The following is a 13,231-nucleotide window of genomic DNA, read 5'->3' as shown; positions in this document are numbered from 1 at the left end:
GGAGTCTGGACAGAGGAGACGGCGGCAGGGCACCATGGCCGCATCAGCAAAGCGACGCCACTCGCCACCGACGGTGACGGAGGGCGCAAGCACATCGAATCAAATGAAATCGCTTTGCCCAAAGGCAGCGAGCGAGCGCGATCAGATTCAGGCCCCGGCACCGTGGGGACCTGGGGACGCCGAACGCGAAGGCGCGTCGACGACACAGCGCGCTGATGGGGAGCCACTGTTCCCCGCGATAGCGGCGAACCGGCCACCTGCCTGCCGCTGCCGCTCGGATCCCCCGGGCTCGTCCGCTTCCGCCCGTCGCGAGCGGCGGGCGACGGACGACGACAGGGGAGGGATCCACGCCCCCCGGTGCGGCCTTTCCGCTCGGCCGCTCGGAATGATCAGGTGCCATGCCGCTGCACCGCGCCTCGGCGGCTTCCGCGTTGGCGCCATCGGGGCGAGGGGGACGTACCCGGGGCGTGTGCTGTGTCGCGCGCAGCGGCTGCCGGCAGGCGCCCTGTCCTGTGTCCTAAGAGGTATGGCCCGTCTAGGCAGTCACACCACGGCCAAGAGCCATCGACGGGACGTGGACCGACACGGCCTCCATGCGTTACAGGGCGAACCAGTGCTCATGCAAACGGATAATTAAACAGAGAGGTTCATTAATTTTCTTGACTTGACATACAGCGACGACGGGACAGTGCGGCGCAGACAGCGCGCCAGAGAATGACATCTTACAAGATCATACACACCCCAACAGTTGATTTACAATGCAAATAAGCAAGAGGATAGAGGAGAAGGCGGAATGCTATTCATGCTCCACTGGCGACGAAACACAGCAACAAAAAAGGTACTCCAACATGGTCGACCTTTCCATGGATGCTTCCCTCGGGCAAGGAATCTGAGTCGTAGGGATCCAATGAAACCTGTGAAATGTGACAGCATAGGATGCTTTATTCAGATAAACTTGCCTCGCAGCAACCACAATTCGGATATATCAGTTACATAGTCCATGAAAATTGCATCGTGACTTTGTTGTGAAATTTGAATCTCTGCTGCTGTTCGTTGTTAAATCTTAATTCTCTAAAAAAAACTGAAGATAAAAACATCAGGATGGAGAGTGCCACACCACTGCCTGCGAATCCTATTGTTTGCATTCTGATGGCCATCCAAAGATTCAAGAGTTCAAGCTACACAATTCTCCTTCAGAACCTAGGCTTCAAACTGTTAAAAGTAAATACTACTACGCATTTTAAAATCAGGCATACACGTGCCTATCTAATGCGAACCCACTGTTTTTCTGAAACGAAATGCAGAACCCATTGTAAACCACATATTCTAGTGACATCATAATGCATAGGAATAGCCTATATACCATAATGATATATCATGAGAGCGGTGCAGCGAAAGATCCAAGGAGAGTTGGCCCGCAATAAGAATGGTCTCAGGACAGATTATCGGAACATGATTAGTTGCCTGTCTGCTAGCTTTTTCCAGGACATGCTCGTCGTGTTGCAGCTGCAATATTAGGTGCAGGCAATGGTACAACACCATGTCCTTATTTTGCTTCCAAGGAAGCCCTGGGACATGGCAGAGGGGAATGCCTTCTAGTTGGGCCCTACGCTTTCTACTTTCTAGCTACTCACTACAAGTTCATTTCGTGTCACTCTTCCAACTACAGGCAGTTCCATGATAGGATTAGTGATACTAACATCAAATAAACTGAATATTTCCAAAGCAATCAAATTTACGTTATAATCTTTTTTTATTGCCATCAGTTTCATCATGAGACCTGAATGCCCATGGAAAAGGGTAATTATTGTGAAATGGATGAAAAGACAGAAGTGTTACAACTTCACACAAAACAAACGGACAAGGGGACATGTCAGATTTTGAGCCATAGTGTGTGGCACAAGCAGCAGTTAACTAACTGAGCTGTGAGCTCCCAATAAATGGAAGCAGCCGCAAGGTGAGTGGTGACACATTTTTCTTGGGTGCTGTATTTATATTTGGTGGAAGCAGCTGCTGGACTGTTTTGTGAGCTCCAAATAAGTGATGGCACAGCAGGTGATAAAAAGAAAATTCCTATTCAGACTATCACTTCTTTTTATGGAGACTAGGAACAACTTGATATAGCCAACAGCTTGTCTGCACTCTTCATTTCTGTTGTATGAACCTCAAGGGCTGACAATTTTTACATATTTCTGTCCCAGTGAAATGTTGCCACATAGTGCATGTTCAGTTTCTAAATTGCAGTCGTGATTCAACATATATCTATTTGTACAATCTATTAAAAAATACTATAGATTTGTTAGGAACCAAGGAATAAAAGCCAAGAAAAAATTGAAACGGTACATAATGGTCCACAGAAGACCTAACATGTTGATTTGATAACCAGCTGATGCTTGGGCAGGACTCAGCAATATATGAAACTCAAAGCACAGTTGAAAGAAAAACTCCAGGAAGCAGATTACCAGATAGAGAAGCAAACTTGTCGACAAGACTAAGTGCATCATGCAGTAAGAGGGCCCTCTGCATTACTACGACCATTGAGCTGCTCTGGGTGGATCTTCTTCCCCAACATCTTCCTCATGACCTACTTAGTTTCACAAGACGACCAAAAAGCCAACAGATGATTTGCAGGTTAGTGGTTGTTCAGTGTCAAGATAGGCTACACACTTTTCTTCAAAAAAAAAAGGAGATAGACTAGACACATCATGATTGCTTAGCTAGCCATCCAGTAAAACACATTTGATCTGGATAAAGAAGCTAAGTGGTATGGAATAATAAACTTGGACCACTTCTAGTATTGCAAGAGATTGTTAAACATAAAGCGCTCTGTAACTTTTTCCAGTTTAGGACATATGCCACAAGGCTATGACACATTCTTCTCAATAGCTTCTGTTCTTTTTGGACAATGCGTATATATTTAGGATGTAATCATAATCATATGAGGGTTATCATGTCATATGAGCTACTTCAATTGCTATCCAATGTTTATTAAGTTGGCAATTGATCAAGTACAAAGATTCTTGTCAATGTTTGTAGGAAATACTGATAATTGCAACAAACATAAGACATGGGCAAAGAAAGCAAGCCATACCCGACTTAATTTTCTTGTGGCTTTCAGTGGCTTTGGTGTTGGCTTCCTTGGTTTCTTTTGGTGCATCTTTTCAGTGCACAATGTAGGCTTCGAAGTGGATGCCCCAGCAACAATGACGATATCCTGGCAATTCTTCTCCCCTGGAGCACTAGATGAGAATGCTTCTGCTGCAAATAAATCAGCAAGTGTAGTTCTTACTTTCTCCACTTTCTCTACCATCAGAAGTGGTCGTTCCTGGATATTAGCAGCACCCCCATCTTCCATCTCATGCATCAGGATTTCTTCCGTTACGAAACATGTGAAATTGTCTTCTTTCATCGACGATGAATGCATCTTGGCAGGCTCAACAACAGGCACTACCGGTTCACTTGGTGCTGTTGTCGATGCAGCATCTTCTTTGACCTTATCATCCCTCGGTTCCTCTTCATCTTTCTCTTCCTCAACTACTTCCTCCCCATCCATGATGAGGAAATCATCTTCTTCAATGCAGGCATCAGGACAGAGGGAGTCTACGTGATGTCCAAGTGTGCCAATTGCAAGTATACCGTTAAGAAGCACATCACGGAGCAGCAGGGCTTCAGTGTCTTTCTCAGCCACACTCTGACGCACAGAGTCTTCCTTATCCTCCATGGCTGTTGTATCATTTCAAAAAATAAAGTTGACAAAATAAGAAAGAAGAAATGTATATATGATCACATAAAAGAGAGGTATCCTAGGAACATGCTTACCCTTGTTCCCATGAATGGTGCAGTACTCAGTATTAGGATGCATCCTCCGATTCAGCCAATGAAACACCTGGCAGTGTCATGAGAACATGTAGATCATTAACAATATAAGCACTTAATACAAGAATAGCAGCTTGAATCTCATGAGTCAGTGTGAGGGATAGAAACTGCAAAGACAACACACATAAAAAACTGACAGAAGCTGTATCATGAGCAAAACTGAATACCTTTAGGCCCATTTCTTCAGAACCAATCTGAAATCACAAGAGAAAGGCAGACAGTAGCTTAGAGGAGCCTCAAAGGCATAGCATGGTTTTATATGAAGATACTGGCCCCATAATTGAATGGCCCGGGAGACAAAAGAATGGAGTTTTGGTTGCAACTGGTTTGGCCTCACTCAACTCAAGTAAATTCTTTCACTGAGGTTGATATGCGAATGCGAGATTCCCAGATACATTCTATTCAATGCCAGCAAAGGACAGAGATTCACTAGTCAGCAAGCGGCGAATGATTCAGAAAGACTCCAGCCAACCCAGTTAGCCACCATAATGTGGCACACTGCATGTGCATATTGTGGTCCCATTGACATAATGGATTATGCCTACTTGGTGACTGATACCATGCAAACTGCTAACAAACTAAACTAAGTAGTCATCTCAGAATCATGGCATAGAATGAGCAGTCTTATCAACCTATCAGGATCAGATTGAGAATAGTCTTTAACAGCTGACAAATTCCGAATTAAGCAACCATAAATAGTCAAGAGTTAAATCAAAGTTGATTAGTTCATCAGATACTTGACATATGTACAAATATGTTCATCATTCAAGCTTTTCAAATAGATGTACTGCAGCACCGACTCTATCATTCAACAGTAAAATGCACGCACTTTCATTTGTTTTTTTATGTGTGGCATGTTTAACGCACTAGCCACTTGAAAGGGTGGCAATGACATAAGTAGCTGCTGCCTGTGGCGGCAGCTGTAAATTAGCACTTGACAGCATACTACTGTGGCATCTAATAGCACAGACAAGTGTCGACTACAGCTTCACACGAGCGAGTAAAGGGTAGCAGCAGAACTGGTATTATGCAATTTGTAGGTTAGGCTCGTAAAGCAGCTTCCAAAAATGCAGGGATCAGCCTTAGATAGATCATAACAAGCAGAAAAGTCCAAGTAGTTTTTATTAATTCTCTCATCTCTGAATAGCTTCCCACATATAAATATATAATGCAGTCAAAGATGTAGTTATGGTAGATCTCATGTGACTGCTTCCTCCAAAAGTAAGCAAATGCAGTGGGGATGAGCATTCGAGAAAAAACGGTGGTGATGAGGAAAAATACATTATGTTGATCACGAACTGATCGAAATAAGAATAAAAGGGCATATGAGAAGGTAACCTTGTCCAGGTGATGGTTCATGAAGCACTTTCCAGCACCATCCCCACCACAACTATTAAGCAAGGGGATGAGACCTGTGTGTCTTCTTCACGAAGCCAGCAAGATCCTACAGGCCAGGTGCGTCCATCACCATTGATGGATGAAGAATAAGAACCCTAGGTGTATGTCGCCAAGGCTCATAATAGTGAAAATATCTGTTCTGCATCCTTCTGACTACAGTAGCAACCATTCTGAGGACCCATGTTTGCTATGCAATGCTGTCACCCAGATCCATCCGGCTTGGCAATTTATGAAAGACCAGAATAATACTGTATCAGATTACACCACAGTTCAGGAACTATTTTCTTCACAGCAAACGTGAAACCAATGGTTGATAGAGAAGTAATCAGCAAACTATACAGGAAACTGCTTCGGCTTTTATGGTTTCTAGTTTCTCATTCTGAATACACTACTTGACACATCTCCATTCTCCAAGGCTTCTTTCTTCAAGACTAGATGACAAGGAACGCAAAGTTTCATCAATCCTTTCTCTTGCTTGTACCAATTCCTGCTGGGACTCTGCAATATAATCTCATTTTTGTTAGTGATGCAGCATTGCAACCACAAAAATAAAGAGACCCTAAGAAGCATCGAGCGACAAATAATTCATGTATTTCCCAGCATGTCAAGAAGATATTTTGATGATGCAAAACTTTATTATCATATAGAGTTGACGTCAGAACCAATAATCATTCTTCCTTCAATATCATGGGGCCACATGCCAAATGCTACTGGTACTGTATGTTTACTCAGAAGATAAGGTAAGCGTCATTTTAAAATCAATTTACCAGAGCGTATGACATGATTGCAATGAGTTTTTTTTAAAAAAAAGAAGAATGGGTCTTAAACTAGATATGCACAACATATGATGAAGCAAGCAGACAAGATGCACATTCCAAGTTAATAGACGTTAAAAAAATGTCAGAAGGATATGTGGAACACTTGGACCCACGAGGACAGTTTGATCGAAAGCAATGGAACATCATCTTTGTTAGATGTATATGTACTGTTGGTATTTTACCTTTTCTAAGGGATTTTTATGTATATTTTCCCCTTCCTATACTTGTATATATATGAGCTTAACGTCCCTGTTATGAATACAAGTGCTATTCCAATGAATACAAGTGCTATTCCTAATATGGTAGGAGCCAAAGGGTTTAGATTTCTTCTCATGTGATTTTTTTCCACGCACGTTGCACTTGTGTGCCTCCATTGGATCGATTTCCCAAGCTCTTCGTTTTGAGAGCACCGTCGATTCCTTCCGTCGCCCCGCTCGTCTGGCCACCCATCTGCGGCTCGTCGCCGTCCGCCCGCCCGCAACTCGTTGACGTCCGCTTGCCCGTGGTTCGTCGCCGCCGCCCGCCCGCGACTCGTCACCGTTCCCGCCGCGCCGTCTTCCGCTCGTCCGCGCCGCCGGATTTGCCGCTTGCGCCGTCCCCGGCCCCGCCGGATTCGTCGCGCCGGCTTCGTCCGCTCATCCGCGCCGCCGGATTCATCTTCGGCCCCGCCGGATTCGCCCCGCGCCGCCCTTGGCCCCGCCGGATTCGCCTATCTTCTCGTCGTCCGCTCGCCCGGGCGTGCTGTGCGGCCCATGGAAGGCTCATCTGTTGCCTTCGTTGCCTGTCCTCCCGTGAAGGGATAAGCCATCTGTTAAAAAAAAACTGCTGCTCTGCGTACTCTTTTGCTGCGCTGCTTTGTTTCTGCGGTGCACGGTTTGGCTAAAAAACGCTTGCGCCGCTATTTCTCTGTGCACTCTCATCATCGCCATGGCTCCTTCAGTTCCTTCCTCCGGTGGTGTCCGTTGTCCAGTGCTGTTCAATGGCACCAACTATCGAGATTGGGTTACTCATCTACAGATTCATATGCGTGGTCTTCGTCTTTGGGAGTTTCTGATTGGCGAGTTGCCTTGCCCACCTCGTCCTACTACTCCTATATACCCGGCGATTCCTGAGAAGCCTGTGGATTCCAGAGAAGACTACGGCTGAGGAGATGGATCGGTTGCTTGCTGCTTATGATGCGGATATGGCAAAGCTGCTTGCTGATTATGATGATCTTGCATCGTATGATTCTCAGTTTACTGCATACAGGACATGGGTTGATGAGGATGCTCGAGCTGCTTCTATTCTTGTTGCTACCACGGAGGGCGGGGTTTCAGCTGATATTGTTGAACTTGATTTTGCACATCAGATGTGGGCTTTTCTTCGTAAGCATTATGAGCCCACTGATCAGTCTACCTTTCTTGCAGCCATCTATCAGGATCAGCTTGTTCGACAGGGTGATGGTACAGTTGATGATTTCTATGCTCAGATTTTCTGCTATGAATACAAGTGCTATTCATACAAGTGCTATTCAGTGGATTTTTTTTATTTCTTTAATACCATTCCTTTGGTAGTGTATGCACCGCCAGAGCTACATGCATTAGACTAACCGCACCGCGCGCCTGGAAGCCGGCCTGTAAACACGTTGCGCGCCTGGAAGCCGTGCACCGCGCGCCTGCAACGCGCGCGGTACGCTACCATGCGGCCGGTAGACCGCTACTTGTAGCGGAGCAATAGGCGAATGGTAAAAACCGTAGCGAAAAGAGAGAGAGAGTTGGGGAGAGAGAGAAAGGGGGAGGAAGGGGAATAAAATATGGAATAGTGGGTATAGAGTATGGGATAGAGATAACACGAGTGCGGGAAAAATGGTTATTGAGTAGAGAATCTCGATGACTAGAATAGAATATTCCTTTTAAGAGATAGGAATAGAGGTCCACGAGTGCAGATAGCCTTAGCTCGGATTCATAACCTAACTAATCACATGCATAGATACACCTGACCCGAGCATGAACCTATTGTCTGGCTATTTAAATTAAACTTCATCCAAGACATTGGTACCACATTAGCTCAAACGCAACAGCGGGCATCCACCAAACGTGCAAGGGGCCACACTATAGTAACATCGCATCGCACCAGAAAAAATCATGGTGCCCATTCATGCTACGTCTTCGCCGTGGGGTCTGTGCAGTGCAGGAGGCTGGACGTTGGGGTACAGGTACATGCAGGCCAGGCCAGGTTGCTCTACAGTGACCGACCCAGCCGTTCTGGGCATCACGGCATGGGCATCGCTCGCTGAGCAGGCAAAACGTCGAACAGGCTGGAGGCAGCCAGCGAGCGCGTCGCGTTGGATACCGGCATACCGCACATACCTCGTCGCCCCGCTCCTCGAGGCAGCGACTGGCCCTCGATGTCGGCGGGTGCGCTCCACGCAGCGCCCGACCTCCTTGACGCCATCGAGCAGCGACTGGCTCTCCTCGTGCTGCGAGGCCTCGTCCACCTTCTCGGCTTCTCCACACTGGCGAGCACAGCTACTCCGCCGCGCCCTGCCCTCCCCTGCTGCGCCTCGGCGGCACGGGGATCTGCGGGAATGTGGGAGGACCCCAACAAGCAGGCGGCGGAGTTCGGGGCGTTAAGTTACATTGCCGCCGCCTGCCGCCGCCCGCGACGTGCGCGTGTGCGCACTCGGCGGCCACTTTGCTCTGGTGGTTCGGGATGGAATTTGAAAGAGGACGGCGAGGACTTTGGCTCGCTGCATCTGGAGTTCTGGACCCCACACTGCGACCGTCCTCTATCAACACTTGGTTGCTCGTCTGAAGTTTCTGAACCATCTGACATGACATCAACACGAGAGCTTCAGCAAAGACGAAGCGGCGATCCATCTGCATCCAGCAGGCTAAGATCAAACGCCTGGAAGCCAATGATAATGCAAGGGTTGGGCTTCTAGAATGCACACCCTATGAGCAGATCAGAACACTAGCACAAAGTCAGGAACCCTGCATAGCAGTTAAAAAAAAACTGGAGGATTATTCAGTGTAAGAAAAAAGAACAAGGAAGCCACAGGGCACCAATCTAATATGAGAATCTACGGCCAGTCATAACCATTTCCTGTCAGATTATACTGATCTTTGTCAATCGCCTACATAAGATACATGGCCACAACATTTTTAAATTCCAGGATTCCGAGAATTTCCCACAAATGAGGGATAGAGAATCAAATAAGCACGCAGGTCACTTCCTGTGGGTAAAACATGCTGAAGACGGACCATATGAAGAATACAAGTCAGCTGAAATCGATTCCATTAACAGAATCAATCATGCCTACTTGGTGACTGTTACCCACAGTTACAATGCAGGCTGCTAATAAACTAGTTATCTCATAATCATGGCATGGAATGCGCAGGCCTATCAGGAATTCAGGATTAGATTGAGAATAATGTTCAACAGCTGACAAAATTACAGGCAATGCAGATGTAAAGAATCGGACTTAAAATGAAGTTGAATCAACCTGTTCTCCTCACGGTGGTCTAGGTCTATAACCAGCTTAACGAAACTGACTAAACATGACGAGATGCATTAATTGCTTCTGTATGAGTTAATAGCCACACACAACATAACAACAAACACAAGACAGCTTGCTAGTCAAGTCCGTTAAAACCTTCCAGCATGGAGCTTAAATCTACCATGACCATACAGCTCCCTGGGCTGGGTTTTCAAAGTGAGAGAAGCCGCACTAAATCTTCAGGGAGTATGGCAGGTAGAAGGTTGCTCCTTCAGTAGTGATCTTGGCAGTCTGTCATTTAAGATTATGTTGCCGCAGTCCACTAAATTTAAATATCAGTAAGCTAAGAAATTTTTATCAAGGTCAGAAAGTTCATACTTGTGATGGTACAGCAAGACCAGCAACCGCTTCTCACAAATCTTAACAACTTCAAAAGTCCATACCTCACACCATTCAGCACTAGCCACTTGAAAGGAGAACGATGAGATATAAGCTAATCCAAGAGCCAGCAGGCTGCAAAAGTTGGCACTCAACAGCATACTATTGTGGTTGTGGGCTTGTGGCATCCAAATAACAAGTAAAGGCCAACAGAGCGGCACTGATATGCAATCTGTACTGTGTAGAAAGGTAACAGTTTCAGCAGCAAAACAACTTGCAAAAATTTCAGGGGTAAGCTTCGCAACAAATGAATAGGTTCTAGATATTAACTAACAGAAAGAAAATGTGTGAGTAGTTCTCATTAGTCCTCTCATCACTGATAAATTAGTTTCCCACATACAATGTATTCAATGATGTACTTATGATAGACCTCATGGCTTGCTCCAGAACTAAGCAAATGCAGTGGGGACAGGCAGATAATATTATGTTGATCAGGAAATCACTGAAACAATCATAAAGAGCATATGAGAAGGTATCAAGGTAACCTTGTCTGGGTGATGGTTCATGAGGTGCTTTCCCAGCACCATCCCTCCTGTGTGTCTTCTTCATGAAGCCAGCAAGATCCTACACCACCATTGATGGATGAAGAAAAGATCAAAAGAATAAACCCCCTAGGTGCATGCTGCCAAGGCTGACTACAGTAAGTCAGTAACAACCTTCCTGAGGACCCATGTCTGTGATGCAATGATATGTCACCTAGATTCATACGGATGGGCACTTTATGGAAGACCAGGAAAATACTTTATCAGGTTACAACATTGTTCAGAAGCTAGTTGCTTCAAAGCAATTGTGAATTTGTGATTTGCGAAATGGATGGAAATGTGCTATTAGACAATCACAGTACAGCAAGAATTAGTTAATGTAGATGGCCGATAAAACATATAGTGAACATAGATATCTTCCAATGCTTCTTCTAAGTGACCACATCAGAACATAGAGACAGTAGATGATCCCGGGGTGTAAGGAATTCTGTTTTACACCAGGATGAGGACTTGATGAAGGACAAACAAGGATATACAGAATTTCATCTAGAACTGCTATCAAAAACATGTGAAATAAGTATTATAAAGAGGCATTCCACCATACATCCATCTATGCTAGTCATTATAAAGAGCAGGACGCTCAAAAAGGAAGCAAAATTCATGTTCACAACAAAGTTATGACTTATGAGTTACCTACGTTCCATAAGATCTTAGGAAGAAGATTAATTAAAAATATTAATTGGTGGACTTGATGAAACTTTGAGTGCACTGGGAAAATATTTGCTCAACGAATCTAAGAAGTCATTTGTATTACATATGACCATCAGAGTAATCAATATTCTTGTCGATCATACATATTCAGACATTCTTCACAGAAGCTATTGTTTTCTTCTAGGAAAGGGACTCAAAAATCTCATCTTAAAACAGTAGTCCAGTGCAACAGCAGCAGGAAGAAATATGAAAATGTTCTCAACCACACTAACTGCACCATCAATAACAACTGATATTAAGGTATCAGTGCTCAGCTCGAGGGTTCTACCAGATTCCAGCAGAGCAAGGCCTGCAAACAGTTTAGTTCAGTAAATTAATGAACATCCTCAGGAATATGTCAAGAAAAGCTTTCAGAAACCATGTTGCCAGTTTATACCTCTAACAAAAGCAAATGCTGCAGGAGCCCCTGTTTTTAGTTGGATATTGTCTAGATCTCTTCTAACAGCATACCGGAATGTGACTCCAAACAAAGCGCAACTTATGAAAATAACTGATGACCGAAGAAATAGTTGTGGCAGATCTTGAACTTCATAGAAAGATACGGGCAAACTAGCCAGAACACCAACTATAGAGGAAACTGCAGCAGCTTTTACAGATTCTAGTCTCTCGCTATCTTCATCAATATCACCACTTGACACATCTCCAAAGCTTCCTTCCTCAAGACTAGAAGACAAAGAACGCTCAGCTTCATCAATCATTTCTCTTGCTTGGAGCAATTCCCGCTGGGACTCTGCAATCTTTTTTATGCAATGCAGCATTGTAAGCACATTATCAAAAAGAAAGAGGCCAAGCATCAAGCAACAAATTTTTAATGTCTTTCCCAGCATGTAAGGAAGATTTCTGTAATTGTAGAACTTTGTTATCATAATTCATACGAAGTTGACATCACAACCAATAATCATTCTGCCTTCAATGTAATGGGACCACAAGGCAAATGCTGCCGGTACTATATGTTTGCTCAATAGATAGGGTAAGGCATCATTTTATATTAATTTAAAAGACTGGACGATGTAAATTCCAATTTGTGAATATCCATAGAAATGTTCGGTCATGTTGAACACTTGGACTCAAGAAGGATTGGACAGTTCAGCAGAAAGCAGTATAATCATCTCTTTGGGATGGGTGCATATAACCAGAGCAGCATTCGCCAAACATCTAAGGGCCACACTAGCTTAGTAACATCGCATCACACCAGAACAACATGGTGCCCGTGCATGCTACGTCTTCACCGTGGGGTCTGTGCAGCAGTATGGGAGGCTGGACGCGAGTGCATACAGGACAGACCAGGTTGCCCTACTGCGCTCATCATGAGCAACCATCACGGCATGGGATCGTTCGCTGAGCAGGCAAAACGTCGAACAGCTGAACAGGCAAAGCATCGAGCAGGCTAGAGCCAGCAAGGGCGTCTCGGCGGACGCGGATAGCAGCATACCTCGTCGCGCCGCTTCTCAAGTCGGCGGACCTCCTCGCGGGCGAGGCGCGCGGCGGCCTCCTGGCGCTCGATGTCGGCGAGCGCGGCGCGGGCGCGCTCCACGCGGCGCTCGGCGTCCTGGACGCCCTCGAGCAGGGCCCGGTTCTCCTCGCGCCGCAGCAGTTCGTCCACCTTCTCCCCCACCGCCGAGCTCAGCCACGACGCCGCGGCTCCGTCGCCCTCGCCGACTCCGCCTCCGGGGCCGCTCCCGCCCTCCCCGGTTGCGGACCTCACGCGAACGCCTCCACGGAAGCGGCAGCGGCGCCGCGCGGCGAGGGGTCTCGCGGGGAGGAGAGGGGACCCGACGAGCGGGCGTAGGACCGCGGCGCGTTGCATTGCCGCCTGCTGCCTGCGTGCGTGTGTGCGCTAGCGGCGGCCGCTTTGCTCGGGTGGTTTGGATTGGAAGAGGACGGTGAGGAGCTCGCGGCTGGCGGCTAGTGGAGTTTGACTCGCTGCACGTGGACCCCACACTGGTCTCCCAGTCCCAGCGCGATGAAAG

General features: G+C 46.2%; 2 protein-coding genes across 2 annotated transcripts; both read right to left on the bottom strand.

Moving 5' to 3' along the window:
* Positions 1-628: 628 nt before the first annotated feature.
* LOC101757503 lies at positions 629-5,352 on the bottom strand. The gene is made up of 6 exons (XM_004957371.3): positions 5,215-5,352; positions 4,044-4,070; positions 3,820-3,886; positions 3,092-3,723; positions 2,463-2,584; positions 629-914 (listed from the first exon to the last, which is right to left on the bottom strand). Exons 1-5 carry the CDS (start codon positions 5,233-5,235, stop codon positions 2,501-2,503), a joined length of 831 nt encoding a protein of 276 aa, XP_004957428.2. The 5' UTR covers positions 5,236-5,352; the 3' UTR covers positions 629-914; positions 2,463-2,500.
* A 5,902-nt stretch (positions 5,353-11,254) lies between these two features.
* LOC101757117 lies at positions 11,255-13,151 on the bottom strand. Its single transcript, XM_004957370.4, has 3 exons — positions 12,694-13,151; positions 11,638-11,998; positions 11,255-11,550 (listed from the first exon to the last, which is right to left on the bottom strand). The coding sequence occupies exons 1-3, from the start codon at positions 13,066-13,068 to the stop codon at positions 11,369-11,371; spliced, it is 918 nt and encodes a 305-aa protein (XP_004957427.1). The 5' UTR covers positions 13,069-13,151; the 3' UTR covers positions 11,255-11,368.
* Positions 13,152-13,231: the final 80 nt, after the last annotated feature.

Source organism: Setaria italica, chromosome II (genome assembly GCF_000263155.2).
Source record: "Setaria italica strain Yugu1 chromosome II, Setaria_italica_v2.0, whole genome shotgun sequence".
NCBI lineage: Eukaryota > Viridiplantae > Streptophyta > Magnoliopsida > Poales > Poaceae > Setaria > Setaria italica.
This window is presented reverse-complemented; position numbering and strand designations above follow the sequence as displayed.